At 41.2% G+C, this 18,257-nt stretch overlaps 1 protein-coding gene across 3 annotated transcripts in view; it reads right to left on the bottom strand.

The window, feature by feature from the left end:
• Positions 1-18,257, bottom strand: part of GPM6A (glycoprotein M6A) — a 176,762-nt gene that overhangs the window by 65,452 nt on the left and 93,053 nt on the right. The window contains exon 2 of one of the 3 annotated variants that reach the window (XM_083756003.1): positions 13,293-13,364. The exons of the other annotated variants lie outside the window; for them this stretch is intronic. Within the exon in view, the coding sequence (XP_083612129.1) occupies positions 13,293-13,364 (72 nt within the window). The remainder of the gene's footprint in view (positions 1-13,292; positions 13,365-18,257) is intronic. 3 annotated transcript variants of the gene reach the window in all.

The raw sequence follows: 18,257 nt of genomic DNA, 5'->3' as shown, positions 1-18,257 counted from the left end.
AACAATTTGCAGTGCAGGTTGGGTGGGTCATTGGCTTACAGCTGCCACCTTTTGACCAGGCAAATTATAGGCAATTCAGGGGGGCAAGGAAGGTGCATAATATTATATTATATTATATTATATAATCACAATATAACCATGGGTATCTAATCACATAATTTTAATTAGCTTACTTAGTAAGTACTGTGCTGCCACAGTAATAAGTACTGCCCAATTGTGTTATCATGCCTAGCAATTCTAGAATTTACAGAATGAATATGATCCAAACAAAAATATGAGTATGTGCTGCCAATTGGATTTTTTAAAAAAAATTCCCTTATAATATCTTTAAATTATACTTGCTACAGCTCTTTGTAATCCATGCCCCCACCTGAAGAAACACACATTTCTGAAAGCAACAAGACAAATTTCTGCCTTAACAAAGGTAAAGGACCCCTGACAGTTAAGTCCAGTCGCAAACGACTCTGGGGTTGCGGCGCTCATCTCACTTTACTGGCTGAGGGAGCCAATGTTTGTCTGCAGACAGTTTTTACAGGTCATGTGGCCAGCATGACTAAGCCGCTTCTGGCAAAACCAGAGCAGCGCACGGAAATGCCGTTTACCTTACCTATTTATCTACTTGCACTTTGTCGTGCTTTCAAACTGTTAGGTTGGCAGGAGATGAGACCTCACCCCGTCGCAGGGATTCGAACCACCGACCTTCTGATTGGCAAGCCCTAGGCTGAGTGGTTTAGACCACAGCGCCACCTGGGTCCCATTGCCTTAACAAAATGTATGGACAAATTCTGTGGTGCTGGTGGTGTGTGTGTGAATGATTTCCACTTACAGTGGGCAGATCCTTGAAATATGAGCAATCTCCTTTTAAAATTATTAACGGGTAGCATTCCTTTAAAAGTGCTGACCCTCCCTTCATCAAGTAGCCATTAAGTCAAAATGAACCATGAAGATCAAGCATTTTGTCCTGACCTGGCCATATATTTAACTTCATTTATATTACACTAGATTGTATTTGTGTGTAACTACCAACAACAGGAAGCTGTAGCCCTAAGCCCCAGGAAAGACACTTTTTGCTTGCTATTATGCTTTTTACAAGCAGCAGTGGGCAATTCCATTTTGTACCTATGTCTTTTAGAGAGCTCTGTATTTCTACAAATCACAGTGGGTTCTTTGTATACCACAGTACAGGCATTGCACCTGTGAGACATTCATATATAATCCCTCTCATAATGCATACCAGAATTATTTTTAAAATGAGGAAGATTAGAGCAAAGTATAAGGTACACAATTAATATTATTGTCTAACGCTGTGGTCTGAATTTAGAACAGTGTAAGATTGGGATGCTAGCAGGACATGGTTTCTATAGCAACTGAACCAGAGATAGAGAGGTGCTATTAACTGGGTGCATGTAAGCAAAGCTGAGTTCATCTTTAGCTGATAAAAAAAAACAACCAGTGTTTCCCAAGTATCGGTAAGGTTTTGGAAATATGTACATTTTAAAGGACAGACAAAAAGGTTTATGCTTAAAGGTTGCTTTTTTAAAAAGGTTACTTCAGGATTGTGTCTCAAATGGTTATACCTGGGATGCTTTGGCCAAGGTAAGAAGAAACCAAAGGAGAAACCTTGCCCAAATATCCCTGTCTAGCAACTATGGTCCTCACATGGGGCACAACTAAGAAAACCACAGGTCCAAGAAGTGCTCTTAGTATGCACTAGAATCCAGGGTTTTAGTGTTGCAACTGCAGCCCTCTGGAATCACTTACCACTTGAAATTAGACAAGTACCTAGTGTTTCAATATTTATGTGGCTACTAAATACATTTTTGTTTAATGAAGCTTTCCTTGAAGTGTGCCCCTGTTATTTTATGCAATAATAACTGAATGGTGGTAGAAATGGTATTATGATGGTAAAAAGGTAAAGGTACCCCTGCCCGTACGGGCCAGTCGTGTCCGACTCTAGGGTTGTGCGCCCATCTCACTTAAGAGGCCGGGGGTCAGCGCTGTCCGGAGATACTTCTGGGTCGCGTGGCCAGCGTGACGAAGCTGCTCTGCGAGCCAGCACCAGAGCAGCACACGGAAACGCCGTTTACCTTCCCGCTATAAAGCGGTACCTATTTATCTACTTGCACTTAGGGGTGCTTTCGAACGGCTAGGTGGGCAGGAGCTGGGACCGAAAGATGGGAGCTCACCCCGCAGCGGGGATTCAAACCGCCGACCATATGATCGGCAAGTCCTAGGCACCGAGATTTTACCCACAGCGCCACCCGCGTCCCTTCAGATGGTCCCTTATGATGGTAGTCTGATGATTTTTTGCAGGCATACATCGGAAATATTGCACGTTCAGTTCCAGACCACCACAATAAAGCGAATATTGCAATGAAGAGAGTCACGTGATCTATTTATTTTTGTTTGTTTCCCAGTCCATTAAAAAGTTATGTTTGCTGTAGTAACATACTATAGTATGTTAAGCCCTGGCTGCCGGGGTGGGAGAGGGAAAATCCAACTGCAGAAAAAACCCTGTGTTTATGCAAAACATAAAATCAACATGACATTCTATTTTTAGTTTTGCTTACTAAAATATGTTAATTCAGTTCCCAGTAAATTTAGGGCAAAATATCAGAAAGCCCACATTGCTGACTGCAGTAGCTTATTTCTGCTAGTGATGGGATTATATATTTCTGACATCCCGCAGTGCAAAAAATTAGTCTTTAGGTTAATGCACCTCAAGAAATTAAGGGTAGTGACTTCTATATATGCCACTCTATAATATGTAAGCTATCCTCCACTTATATTCCTCTGCCCAATTCCACAGTAAAATTATTTATATTTGCAATTTCTCTCCCTACCACCCTTTGTTTTGAACTGGGCTTGGTTTTCTGCAAAGGAGTTCCACAGTCACACATTTATTTTTTTTACAAACAGATGGCATCCTCCATTCTGTATCCATAGTACAGCCACCTGCTGCTCTGCCCTTAATCATTGCTGTGCCTCCAATGATGGCATTTTCCTCTATGTGTGCAATTACCAAACAAAATCACAGTGTTTAAAGACCAACACAACAGTGGAACAGAAATTGGCCAAATCTTAGTTGCAACTGAAGCATACTAGCTAGGGCTGTGATTTATAATTTATTTAACAGCAATAACTAGAAGAGTGCTGTAAAGATTGTTGAAAGGCACTGTCACAAAATGATAGCACATTTTCATGAGTCCTAAGTCAATGCATCTCACACCCAGCATGGACCCTTCCATGTGAAAGAAAGACAGACAGACAGACAGACAGACAGACAGACAGACAGGCTCTCATGGAGGTTTAGTTAAAGCCTGGCCAGCTTTAATCAAAGGGCTTCATTGAGGAGGAACATAATTAATTGTTTTCCACATTTCTAGCTTATATCTTGATTTGAAGTACATGCAACAGCTTCAAATTTACAAGCATAAACTCCCAGGAAAGAAAAGATTCATAGCAATGATTAGCAAACTGATTAGCACACTCTTCTTGCTCAAGAAGCATACGCATCACGTGTTGACAAAATAATCTTTAAATGAAAACATTGTTCAAAAGCAGTGTTAGAAACTGAGATATGAAAGCTAGGAGCTAAATGGCACCTTAAACCTAGGTTATGGGTACCCCAACGGAGTATCTAGGCGCGCTTTTTTTATAACAAGAATAGAAAGCTGAAAATGAAGACTGCAAATGAAGACTGCAAAAAACAAATCCATACTTCCCCTGCTTTCCTCCCTAATATTCTTTTGAGGGTCCCTTCTCCAGTCATCAGAGAGTGGCTGGAAGTGGGGAGGCAGAAAAGGTCCTCCTTTCCTTCCAGCAGTGGCAGTTTTAATCTGAAATCTTAGGTGCAGTACTGCACCCAGAGCTCAAAAACTGCCCACATTGATGAAACTCCCTGTCACAAAATGCACCTAGAGCAATGGGAGTTTTAAACACTGTTCAAAAGTTGAGAGTTCTGAATTGCTCCTACTAGGAGCAACGACTTCTGGGTTCAGTTATTTTCCAGGAAGCATCCCAGTTTCTCAACCAGTTATTTCGCTATGAATAGCCAAGGCAAATCATGTCAGTGTTCCTATGTTTACTTCTCTGCCCTCCTCTTCCTGTTATCCAACTCTTCCAGAAGTCAAACTCCCACTCTTTTGCAGTGGTTCTCACCTGTGGTTGATGTACAGAGTCTCTATCCCATGTATTGTAGCCAGTTATGTTAAATAAACAGCTAAAATGAGCGTAGCAATATGAAGTTGTAAGGCCAATGGTTCAGTTGCTACAGCTGGTGCACATTCAGGGTCAGTTTATGTTCCAGCTTCAATCCTTTGTATGTAATAAAAAATTTCAGCTGAACGGATAAGGGTGGTATTCAATGAAAGTTTCCTGTCTGGAACCCTGGAGAGCTACTGTCAGTCAATATAGACCAATGGTCTGACTTGGTATAACATAGATTCCTATGTTCCGATCCATGATCTGCTATGGTGACACCCAGCAGTTGTCCTTTGCAGAAGTCTTTCCCTGCCCTGCAGCCTGAGCTCCCTTTTTAACTGAGGGTGCCAGGAATTGATCTTGAGACCCTTCATGTGTAAAGCATGGATCTCTGATTGAGCTATGCTCCCATTCCCACAATATGTGGCCAAAGTTTATAAATCCACACTCCACACCCATCAAGTAAGGTTTTGTTCCTTCAATTAGCTATCCGGTAAATGTCTCTCTGACACCACACTAAAGAACACTTTTCAGTCACTGAAAAAGTTGTGTGCTAAATGTAGTGCAGTGTGTCCTCAGCGTGCCCTTTTAATACTATGATATGATTAAACAAATATCTAAAGACATCTTTGCATCCATGGGAGAGAAAGCTGGGCTAAGTTTTCTTCTATTAAGAAAAGAGAACACTTGATAAGGTACAGCCCTCCAGCAAGTTTGTAGAACAATGTGGCTGAGTAAGAAGAACAATGGCCGTTTACCACCATGAGGCAGAATCCAACTCAGAGGGTAGAAAGTGGACAGACTTAGGATATCACAGCTAACCTGATGCCCTTAAGGTACAATGGCAGATTTTGCCCCAAACCGCCCAGTCTGGCCAGCTTTTGAACATGGAATAAAGGGTGGTGGCATCTTGTATTTTGCTTAAGGCCACAAAATATATTGGGCTTGCGCTGGTTATTGGACACAGTCTACTGGAAAATATAGCACATCAAAATTAACAGGAACAGTGCAGCAGGAACACAGGCTTTCACAATTCCCTTTCATTTCAGTGGGACATGCAGAGGGGAACTTCTCAGTATTATTGTTGTTGTTGTAGTTGTTGTTAAAAGTTATATACCACCCTTCATCTGCATTTCTCAAGGGGGTTCACAGCATAACAATACAAGAAAAAACACAAAAGACCTAATAAAAAGAAGAAAATGAAACAATAATAACCCCTTCCACTCTCTCCCATGAAACATTTAAAATGATATAGGAGGTTAGCCAAAGGCTTATTTGAAGAGGAACACTTTCACCTAGTGCTTAAAGCTGCATATTGAGGATCTCCTACATCATGGGTAGACAAACTAAGGCCCGGGGGCCAAATGCCTTCTAAATCTGGCCTGCGGACAGTCCGACAGCATGTTTTTACATGAGTAGAATGTGTCCTTTTATTTAAAATGCATCTCTGGGTTATTTGTGGGGCCTGCCTGGTGTTTTTAATAAAGTAGGATGTGTGCTTTTATTTAAAATGCATCTCTGGGTTATTTGTGGGGCATAGGGATTTGTTCATTTTTTTTCTTTTTCAAAGGTCTGAGGGACACAAGGTCTGAGGGACAGTGGACCGGCCCCCTGCTGAAAAACTTTGCTGACTCCTGTACCTGCATGCTAAAAATTCAAAGACTCAAACAGTTTCATGATAGAATAGTATACTGCTAACTGCCTAATTTCCACTCCATTTTGCATGGCTGTGCAAGTTCCCGTCTTATCCTTACAGTAACTAGAAAGGAGAATGAAACCTGATCCACATCAACAGATACAACAGCCTACTGCAAATGACGGGAAGAGGGCTTTTTAAATGGTCCATTGGGGGCTACCAAATGATTTAAGGGTGCATTTGCTTCCTTCATTTTGTCCTTAAGGTTGTGCCATTACCAAACTTTCTGCAAAAAGTAGGTTTGGCATGGAGCCAGTCACTGTGGCAATACAGGAGATGGCCGGGGTGGGGTCACAGTCAGCCCTGCTAAGCAACAGTGTAAAGCAACCTGATTCAGGCAATGCATGGAATAGATGAAGACATGAATTAGTGGCTCAATGGCGTGTTTGCTACATTTGGATTCTGCTTTAGAAAAAGATAAGTAGATAGGTAGGTAGCCGTGTTGGTCTGCCGTAGTCGAAATAAAATACGTAAAAAAAATCCTTCCAGTAGCATCTTAAAAGGTAAAGGGACCCCTGACCATTAGGTCCAGTCGTGGACGACTCTGGGGTTGTGGTGCTCATCTTGCTTTATTGGCCAAGGGAGCCGGCGTACAGCTTCCGGGTCTTGTGGCCAGCATGACTAAGCTGCTTCTGGAGAACCAGAGCAGTGCACGGAAACGCCATTTACCTTCCCACCGGAGCGGTACCTATTTATCTACTTGCATTTTGATATGCTTTTGAACTGCTTGGTTGGCAGGAGCAGAGACCGAGCAATGGGAGCTCACCCCGTTGTGGGAATTCGAACTGCCAACCTTCTGATTGGCAAGCCCTAGGCTCTGTGATTTAACCCACAGCGCCACCCGCGTCCCCCCAGTAGCACCTTAGAGACCAACTAAGTTTGTTATTGTTATGAGCTTTCCTGTTTAGAAAAATATATTAGACTGGCACTGACATTCATAATTGTCTATATATATAGCCAACAAATCTTCATTTGGTTAGGTGTCTGAGAGAAAGCCAGGGGGGAAGGGAGGGAGAGAGAGATGTACTGGTCACAAAATTGGAAGTATATACAGAAAACATGCATATGCAGGAGCGAGATCTTGGCAGCAAGTCCCATACCCATCTATATGTATTTACTGTACAGTTTCTATGTGTGTATGAAATGTACACACAGGCAGGTGGGGTTTTTCGGAGCAGTTGGGAACCTAGTTTCTACATGGCTTTCACCAACCCATAAAGCAAGTGCATGAATAAGGACTGTACAGGTGATACAGCCAACATGCAAAGGTCACCACAATCCCACACCTTCTTTCATGTTTGTTTTATTCAGTTGCATGAATAGGACTATAGAAAGTGTGGGTGTGTGATTGAGAGCGTGTGTATTTCAGAGATCACTATGCAATTATAGGACTAAAGCACACATAGTTGTGTACTGCGTCATTGGATAGTTTCAGATGTTTCAGCAGAAAAATCTGTGCAATCGCAAAGGTTCAAGATGCAAAACCCACCTGAAAAGCATATTGTCATAATTTTGACAATGGCATATATGAAAAAGGAGGTGGGAGGAACAATGTCAACAAAGGTTGAATTTAAGCAAATGCAGTAACAACTTGGACTCGTGAGAATAAGGACTAATTCCAAAGATTTCATAAAGGAGAAACGTTTTAAACTAAAAAGATTGTGAAGTCACTGTTCTGCACTTCAAACAGTTTTATTTCTTGCTTAATGTAAATATTAAACTGCAGTTGTAAGTTTTCTTTTACTATACTTTTAAAAATTGTTCACGTTTGAGTTTATAATACTAGTGCTTAAAGACGTGTGTATATGCCCCATGTATGTGTACATGAACACACAAAAATAAAAATATTATCCCAGAGCTAAGAGAACTTAGCCAACATTACAACAACTCCAATTGCAAGCAAATACATTCTAACAACATCTTGCAGAAAATACATGTCCCTTTCCCTCCTTCTCGAAGTATGAGTGATTAACACACACAGCATCTAAGGGGACACACATAGTACTAGGCATAGTAGCCAACTCCTAGGGGCCAAGGTCCCTTCAACCTCCCTAATAAAATATTTGAGGGCGCTGGGGGTCCCCAAAGTTGACGAACATTGCCACTCAAATGATGTGCATGTGCCACATCTTGTGATTGATTAAGCGAAGTGGGGCTTACCGTGACACCCCTGGTACTAAGACCAAACAGAATATTTTTTTTCTCTCAAGGGCAGCACCACTGAACTCAACAGGGCTGAAATAGTGCTACTGAAAGGAGAAGCAGACCAGTCATCGTGAAAGCTATTCTCAAAAGCAACCAAAAAGGCCATGATCGGTATAACACGCTGTAAATCAACATGCAACAAAATCAATCGAAGCATTACATGGTCAATGCATCTACCAATTTACAGCAAACTAAGGCAAATCAAAAATATGGATGGCAAAGTACTGCAATAAGGAATCAATAACATGACTGAGGAAATATGTATGTCAAATAGGTCTTGACATTTTAGAGCAGCAAAGCAATCCCTGTGTTTGGAAAATGAAGAATTGTCCTGCACCCAACATGGGTTTTACTGTTGTACAAACCCTTCTAAAATACTGTTTCAGATACAAGAAGTCATCTACAAATTAAAATTGGACAAGCAGAATAAGATCTTATAAACATGCATTTGGGAAGCTTTTTCTACCTCTGGGTTTATTTCCCTCACACAGATTTGCTGCAGGAGCATTGGAGTCTTCAGGGTATATTCAAGACTCCCCTATCTTCTTCAAGAGGAGACAGTTCTCTACGGAAACACAGGAACTCTGTGTGTCACTGGAGTGCACCCAGAATCAAGGTGGCATTTTTCAGCATAAGGCTTAACTAGTGTATTTTTGAATTTAAGATCCCAAAGCACGTGGACTAGTTTCATTTATAAGATTAGGCAACACCAATATGGGTAGTGACACTTTTTGTGAATTGACACCCAAACAAACAATGAACTGAGTGATCTTATTAGAATCTACTAATGAATAGCTGGCTGAGTTTAGGATCAGTGCTGGGACTTCAGTATCCTCGGGCTCAAGAAATAAATTAATTCTTAACAGGAAACATGGAGCAAAAGAAAGGAGAAGAGCAAATCACAGATCTTCATTAGCTCTTACCATCAAATAAAGCTGCCTTGAGGGCATTCTACTGAATGAAGCATTGCACATTTGACTTGGCCATGAACATTATATAGGAATCAAGGCATTTGTTTAGAATACCCAACACACAAGTCACAGACTTTTATAGGTGTTTTAGTGAATTCTTCTTTCCAAGAGTAACCAAGCTAGTCACCTATATTTATTGATAGTTAAACCAGTATTTTCATAGGTTTAGAACCTTTTAAAGTGATGAAAAAATCTGACTACTATTCTCTTCCTTCGCCCCCTGAGCCAAGTCATATTCTTTAAGCCCTCCTCCATGAAGTAACTTGTCCTGAACACGACCAATAATGTCAAACATTGCTAATTTCTTACTAACTTTTAAGTAATTGGTTTTTTTGAAGAACCACATAAGAGAATTCCATTTATGCTTTGATGATGAAGGCTTAATTTGAGTCTTTGAATTTTTAGCATCTAGACTTGTCCTTCAAAAAATGCGAAATGCGGGATTTTTTCTGTTCTTCTACAAAACTAGAATCTCTTAAATTTGCCATGTAAAATTGCTAGCTACTGCCAGTCCACTCAGCAGTACAGCACCCATTAAGTTCCCCAGGTCTCAGCTATTCATTGGGAGACCGAGTTCATTCTACTCATGTGATCCAAACTTTAACTTCATTAGACATTGCAGCAGCACAGAAGATATAGGGGAACATGGATGACTGACTAGAACAGGGGTTGGCAAAAAATTTTAGCTGCGGGCCGGTCCACTGTCCTTCAGACCTTGTGGCGGGCCGGAGAAGCGGCACCGGGAGGCTGGAAGAAGAGGAGAGGGGGGCAAGTAGTCCTCTTCCCCACCCCCAGCCACCCCCAGCCACTGCGCTTACCTTCCCTGGGGCTGCTGCCACCACCAGCACCACCACCTCTGCTGCTTCTTGTGGGTAGGCAGAACGAGCTCATCCGCTCCACTCTCTGGCCCACAGGAGCACCAGGGCAGCAGCGGGGTTGGGAAGATGAGCGGCGTGAAAGGGCTGGCTCCAGAGAGGGACTGCTTAAAATGGTGTTCAGCCAGGCCAGGCCAGCCCCCTTACTCCTCTAGGCAGGGCAGGGAGAAGCAAGGAGGAGGGAGGGAAGAGGCACCCCCGTGGTGTGGGGGGACGACACAGAATGGCGCAGGAAAAAATGGCGAAGCCCGAATGAACAGAATCCCCATGCCAATCCACAGACAGTCTGTGGGCCGGATCCTGAAGGCAATAGGGCCTGAACCGGCCCACGGACCTTAGTTTGCCGACCCCTGGACAAGAAGCTATCTACATGGTTCTTTCTTACTCCCTTTCTCCCACTACACCCTGCGCCAAAAAGAAAAAAAGGGAGGGAGAGTTAAAATCAGGCAGCAAGAAGACATCTGAAAAGCTACAGCAGTGGTGGCATTAGCCATGGCAGTTGCTGTCACCGTATGTGGCCAGCCAGTGGCTTCCCGTTGTCATCCTCTATCCAAATGTCTTTTCCATACACATGCAGATACTATTTTACAAAACTAAAATGATCATTATGATCTGCAGGACTGCCCCTTAGTTAGGATGAGGATCTTTTAAGTTGGTGGGATGTGATGAGCCTCAGTTATGGAGCTTTTGATTTGGGGACAAATCTGTATCTCTAGCTCAGTGGAAAACTTCATTTGAATGCAGAGGGAGACAAACATGTCTGCTATTGAAAACACACACACACACACACTGTAGGCAGGTGCATATATGTGTGTGTGTGTTTGTGTTTATATGTGTCACTGTGAATACCTCTACAGCAAGACATCAAGGAGGTTATATAAGCTCTGACAACGCTAATATTGGTCATGAAAACACATGAATTGGAAGTGGTCTTTTCTTCCAATGTCCCTCCACTCTGGAAAAATAAAATCTGAATTTTCTCTGTTTCCAACTTATGAAAATAGGAAAGGAGGGAGAGAGAAGATCTTCAATAAGCGGATTCCTTCTTATGTCACTGTCCTACTTTCAAGCTGCATCACATGAAAGCAATTTTGCATGCACTTAAATGTGGTTACACATAGTACTTCCATTACCCACATTATACACTCAGAATTTAAACAGAAGACAGTTTCTATATTTTATCATATCTGTTGAATAAATTATTCACATCTCATTTATGAATGCTCCATTTAATAGCACAATATAAATAAATCACTTTCAGCCAATGCATTCCCAAAGGATTTCAAATGAAGAATTTTGATCTTCTACTTTGTTTCTCCGACTCTTTGTTCACAAATAATTTGTCAATGCAGCCTTCTTTGAATTGATTACAAATGTCTACTATCTGTTATCTGGAAATTCTTTATTGACACTGTTTGGAGATTATTTTCATAAGCAATTGGGAGAAGGAAGCTTGAAGAGGCTGACAGTGTACTATCCTCACCTTCTCAAAATTATGAAAAGAGTCCAGGAGAGAAACTCATCTGAGTGGTTGTGTGCTTTGGGGAGAACTGGGTGACATGGCAACTCTTTCTAGCTGACCTCAAGCCACAAAGAACCAGAAGCTGTAACCACTCTACTAAGCAGAGTATTGAATCTCAGACTCCAAATAGAAACGGCTGTCAGATAAGAGAGAGTTTAACAAGGCTTGCATGATGTGTAGGGAAAACAGACCATGGGGAAAATAGTGTGGGCACTTCTCCATGAGTGGTGGTGGGATTTAGAACTGAACTATGTAGCCACTAAGAAACCTAAAGATTTGAACTTCCCTCTGTATGCTGCTAGTAGAGGTTTACATAGTAGTGGTAAGGACTGGAAACCATTTCCCAGAATAAGTTTGAGTGGGAAGGCAGAAACCAAGTGACAGAACTTGGCTAGACTATAGAACAGGGCTTGCCAACCCAATGCCCACAGGTGCTGTAGAATTCATAAAGGCTTTCACTGGCACCCCTAGGAAAATGCGCTAGGCACTGGGCTTTCATTTTTTTAAAAAAAGGTACGATTCTAGACTTCCTGGGGCAGTACGTTATGAGATAAGATGTGCAGGTATCTTTTAAGAAATTTCTTTTAAATGGCAGTAAGTGTGATGTGGCTACCTTGTATCCTTTTACTGGTACTGAGGCATGTTCCTTGCTATTAAACAGCATCTCTCTCTCTCTCTCTCTCTGTGTGTGTGTGTGTGTGTGTGTGTGAGAGAGAGAGAGAGAGAGAGAGAGAGAGAGAGAGTCTGAGGAGCAGAGATCACAAAATACTATTTCTGCACAATCAGGACTTGCCATGGTAACCACAAGGCTGTCTGGGGTAGCTGTCTCTCTAATTTTGTGTTATGCCACACTGTGCATGGCAGCTATTTCGTGTTAGGTCATGCTTACCCCAGAGCAGTTATTTTGTGACTGGCACCCCCAACACCCTCTCCAAATTGTAAAGTGCCCACTGGTCCAATAAATTTGGCGACCCCTGTTCCAGGAGATGCTGACCTTAGTCAAGGAACTGAAGCTTGATGTGCTGCTGCAGGAAATGCTGTCTCTATTTGTAAGAGCTAGAAAGCATGTGGCTGATTCAGATGATATTCTTCAGACCTAGTGTGATGCTGCCAAGATTAGCTCTTCCATATTATACAGGGACAGAGATAACCAGGCTAGCAAGTCACTCATCCTTGGGTATTCATTCTGCAATGGTAGTGAAGAAACAGCAGATATACCTAGAGCAGAAATGGGAAACCTCACGCCTTTCTAACTGGTCTTCAGGAATTCCCCTAGTCCATACCCCAGGTCACACCCCTCACCAGCCCCACTGAACTTCTTTGTTGAGTGCTTACGTAATTGTGACAAAGCCTCTTGCTTGCCTGGGTGCAGTGTTTGATGTGTGCATGTCTAAAAATCTCTTGCCTCTGCATCGCTAGAATGTACTCTACTGCGAAAGCAGCATTCATTGCTCCCCCCACTTTTTCTTCAAGACTTGCTTATCCGGCCCCCAGAAGGTTGACCATAAGGGAATGTGGCCCTTGGACTAAAAAGGGTTCCACCCTTGGCCTAGAGACTGGGAGAAGCCAGGTATAATCATGCCTCTTGTGCATATGTTGCAGACCAGTAAGTGCATAGCATATTCAGTGCCCAACAGTTCCATATCAGAAACAGTTCCATATACAAAGCAACGTAAGTTTATACTCGCTTCTGATAACCTGCTTGCTTTTTCCACATCGTCCTAGGTCCAGTCTTTACTCTGTAGTGCTGTCCAAGAGGGAATCCTTGTGGAGTGGGCCAATTTTTGAGGAAGAACTAAAATAGCAAATGTACAGCTTACCTAAACGATGACAAGTGAGGTGCATGTTAACCAAGCAGATTTCTTCCTCTCTCCCTGTCCTACTGCCCATATCTGAAAGGTGTAAACACCAAGTAGGCAGAAAAGAAAATTAAGTATATGACTAATGCAGTCAAATGAAATAAACATGGGAAATGTATGGTTTGATATGGGAGCAGTTTCCTGAATCTGTGGAACATTCTTCTCTCTTAGCAGTTGAGTGTAAGGACCATAATTGGGGCAGAGAGCAATGCAGTCTGCTATTCACAATGTGGGGGGGGGGGCTTGAAAGGCAATTATTTTTAGCTACTGCATTGTGTCTCAAAATCACATAAACAGTGAATGTCCTGCCAGCCTCAGCCGTGTTTCATCTAAATGCACTACTGTGGACAAACACAGCATAGTAAGTTGAAATTTCCTCTTGATCACTGGCCTAGTGCCCTGCAGGCATTTTGGACTACAATTCTGGCCATCCTTGATCATTAGTCCTGATGGGAGATGTAGTTCAGAACAATCCTCCAGGTAACAGAGGATTCTCTCTGCTAACACAAATAAGGATGAATTTAGGGCTGATTTGGACTTTACATATGCAAAGAAGAGCTGTGTGATGCTGATTTTCCTTCGCCTCTCTGTTATTGCCCTCCACAGGTTCAGGAACACTTTAAAAATAACACATGACACCAACATCGAGACATTTATGACATGGTTTAGATGCAATCATAAGTGAGTGGGAATCGAGCCCTGAGAAAACTTGTTAAATTATAGTGTGATCTGGAAAGCTGCAACCCGCAGCAAACATGCACATTGTAATTCATGCAGTTTGTATAAACAGACCAAAGGCAAAACCAAACTTGATACAACAACTATGACATATGTACTCCAGTTAGTTAATTTGACATCAAGCAGATCAAAAATAATGAAAAAGACTGAGTAAAATATAATGACTTGGATCCTTAGATGCATAAGGAGAAGGACGTTCACATTTTTAAAAAAAGTTTGCTCTCCGCTTGTCCCCTCTGCAGCTGCTAATAACCCTGAAAGGCATTTCTGGAGGAACAGGGACCCTTCTGAACAATATGGAATAAGGAAGGGGCATTTAGCAGGGGTGAACAGCCCCAAATAGGCAGGTGTCAATCACCACCTCCAACTGCAGCATCCTCTACCTCATCCTACATGATTCAGGAGGGCATCTCAACTCTCAGAGGGTATATGTAGGCAGCTGTAGGAAAGAAAAAGAACCATGCTGCAAATTTCCTCCCGTTCATTTATCTTACAATTCAAGCCAATGATTCAAAAACTCACTTAGTATGTTCTCTGCTTTGACATATAGAGCAAATATATTTTTAACATTAACATTTCTACAACCATGGGCACTTTTCAGAAACAAACAAAAAAAGCTATTACAATGTGATTCTTATATTCTCAACATGGGGTCTCCAGTGTAATGTCAGTGGGCACCAGAGCACTCTCAGCCACACATACCCTTGACCCTCAGACCTCCTACCACCGCCATTAAGCTTTTAAAATTGATAGGTTTGGGGAAATTTTTGAGTTGAATGATTGACAGGTTGACTATTTAGGAGGGTTCCTACTTATTTGTTTGTGTTTCATTTTGCGGGGGGGGGGGGAGGATTCTGAGAATTGGGCATTTTTGTGGTACCTATGGTAGTTTATTAGATTTCTAAATGGGCTTCCAGGCCCAAAATGTTGGGGACCCCAGGTCTGAACTATGCAAAAAGTGCTGGGAGGGATGTTCAGGTTTTGCAATTTTAAATGTGCAACTTCAATTCAGAAGCTCCTTCCAAATGAAGCAGCTCTGATAAACACACAGAAGTTCCTGCAGTGGCTTTCTCTGCCAAGATCATCCCCTAGTGACGTATCTAACTGACAGAATAAAACAAAAATGTCTGCTTGCTTCTAATGCAACCAAATCAGCCTTGACTTCATAGTTTATACACACTTTGCTGATTGCAAGCGGGTCCTTTTCACACTGGTTAAGGCAAAATGTGTTACCAGATATTAAATATCTGAGCATTAAGGGATTCTATTCCTCCTGTGCGTACATTATCCAAAACAAGTAGAGGGAAGAGGGAGAGACAAGACTGGACACAGCTGCTTACAAACAACTACTGAAGCCTGCTGAAAAACAACAATAAATAAATAAAAGATGGGGCAATCCATATACAGAAACTGCAAGAGATAAGATAAAGTGTGCAGTTATATCTTTCTGTGCTTTTTATTATAACTATCACCATTGTAATAATAATCATCACCATCGTAAAACTATTTTTCTAAGTGTACAAAAAGAAAAAAGAGGAAGAACTACATTGCAACATGAAAATGAAGTAAACATGGACAGCTGCCAGATTTTCATGCCCACATCACACACATTTCTTCACAGCCATGCAAAACTAACTCCAGTTTTTCTCCACGAAACAGCCCTCTCCTTTTTTATAGTTTGTTGTAGGTATGTATGCTAATATCTAATAAAGGAAGTGGTTTTGGAAAATATAATGGAACGAATAAGCAGTTCTTGTCTTTTATAGGTATGTTGCTCTTCCACAGATATCAAATTGCCTTATAAAAATTAATGAACCAAACACCACACCAACACAGCAAATGCAGCACCATCATAATTATTTTGTTTTCTGTACATAGTGAGTCAACCAAAAAGGTACTGACAGGGCTGAGAACGCTATCATCATCTGTGGATGCATAATCTGTGGAAATGCTGCAGAAGCCTACATTTTCTTCTGACCATAATTCTAAGCCTTAAATCTTGAACAAGATAAAAAGACCCAAGTGAATGGGCCAGGGTTGAATGGACAGTGTAAGGCCTTATTGGCCTTTCCTTTGGTTCCAGAAATACTGCTTACTAAGGTGGTCCATTTGGATGACACCCAACATCACATCAACAGACATTCTCCTGGCCTCTTACAGCTCCCCAACACCCTTAGCATAAGCAGGACACTCCAATTGGATATCAGTTATTAGATTTGCCACAAAAATACTTCTTGAGTGTCAAGGCCATAATGTTTTTATTTAGTCCAGACAATTACTTGACCTCACTGTGTGGATAGAGAAATATACAAATTATCTTCTCCTATGAATTTCTTTTCTTAGTTGCATATCCTTGTTCCTCCCCAGCCTCTTTTAAGTTCACACTGAGGGCCACATTAGTTTACAACACTTTAAAATAACCAGACTAACTCAGTAACTTTTCATTTAAATCAAAAGCAAGATTCGAGCCTGATGTCAGATATGCAAAATGTTCTTTCCTAATAATATTTAATAAAAATATGTCTGAAACTATATTCTGGTAAAACTCCATTCAAAGCTGCAATCTAATGCTAAACACCACTGGAATACTAAGTAGTCTGGTTTCAAGTAAACCCCTTTATGCTACTGCATGGAAATTATAATATAAGAGAACATCAAAATGGTAGAACAGTATAGGCATAAACATATTGATATAGCATTTCTTCTTCTTGCTCACTGATATTCTTTGCTAACTGAAAAAGCAACACATGGAAGATAAATGAACAATGCTGTGTTTTGAAGCATTTGTAAAATGACCTCTTAAATTACAAAGCAAATCTCAAGCGTACCTCTAAGCAAACTAGATCCTGTGGATGCAGTGCATATATAAAATAGGTTCAAATTATTGTTGCTATTTAAATGAGATTTCTGCAAGACCATTTTGTGTTTACTCAATATATTGGGAAACATTCTTTATTTTAAACATTATTTGCAGCTTTCTGCAAAATTCTGCAGGGGATACAATGCATAATAATCCCCACAATGAAACAAATTTGTGAGTCTGGTCTGAATTACACCACTTCATGTCAATATAGAAGTCAGCTCAGATTACTTGAGTTGCTAACAATTCATACCAAGGAATGACCTCAGGGTGTACATGTAACCACCAGCGTATCACCAAATTTATTTATCCGCACACACTATTCAAAGCAGAAGAGGTCACATTTAACCATTTAATTAACTGCAGTATCTTATACTCACATTGTGTTACATGTTTGTTTTGGAGTAGGGGAAAGACTGGCATAGAGATCGTCTGCCTGTTCACAGATTTCCATTTTATTCCAAATAAAAACTTTCATCTGCACTCATATTGGTTTATGCTGTTGCAAACTATGCAGATAGGTAGAGATTCCATGAGCTAGCCTTTACTCTTTACTCTGCTACACTATCAGCTGCTGAACCAAAATAGGCACCAAATCACTGTATACACGGTGCAACGTGCTACATTTATTATATCATCTTTCAGTGTTAACAACAGAGGTAAATAGCCAATCTGAAATGAGCCAGTTCTCTCATTAACCACATGGTTTCTTCTTATTAAAGACCCATAATAGCAATTTAACTCATTTGTTAGCACTGTTGTCTGCTTTCATCAGCATGAGCCAATCCACAGGCAGATATATTAAACTATGACATCATGATGCTTGAATGAGAAATACAAAACCATTTGTTATTTCTCCTCTGTATACTTATTGCAAAAACCCGAGTACATTTACATTTTTAAATAACTAAGGAAGTGATGGACCTGTTTTCATACATGACCAGTGAAGAAAAAAAACCTAACATACTAGAAATTTGATTTAGTTAGTTGTTATTACATTTTCCTCAAAGGAGCTCGAGGTGGCATAAATGGTTTTCCCCTTTGTCATGTTAGCACCCATTGAACTTCGTGGCCAACAGGGATGTGAACACTGGTATTTCAGGTCCCAGTACAGCTCTCTAAGCTAAGGTTACCAGATTTTTTTCAATGAATCTGGGGACACTTTTCAACTTCCTACTAAATAGATGGCTTTTGTCAGGGGATTTATTTGTAAATCCAGGTACTGTCCCTGGGAAATGGGGACATCTGGTAACCTTACTCTAAGCACTACATCACATTAGCTCTCATGATTCTAGTCCGGGTTGTCCCAAAACCATTGGGCTGCCCCA

The sequence above is a fragment of the Podarcis gaigeae genome (assembly GCF_964106915.1).
Source record: "Podarcis gaigeae genome assembly, chromosome: 9".
NCBI classification, from domain to species: Eukaryota; Metazoa; Chordata; class Lepidosauria; order Squamata; family Lacertidae; genus Podarcis; species Podarcis gaigeae.
This window is presented reverse-complemented; position numbering and strand designations above follow the sequence as displayed.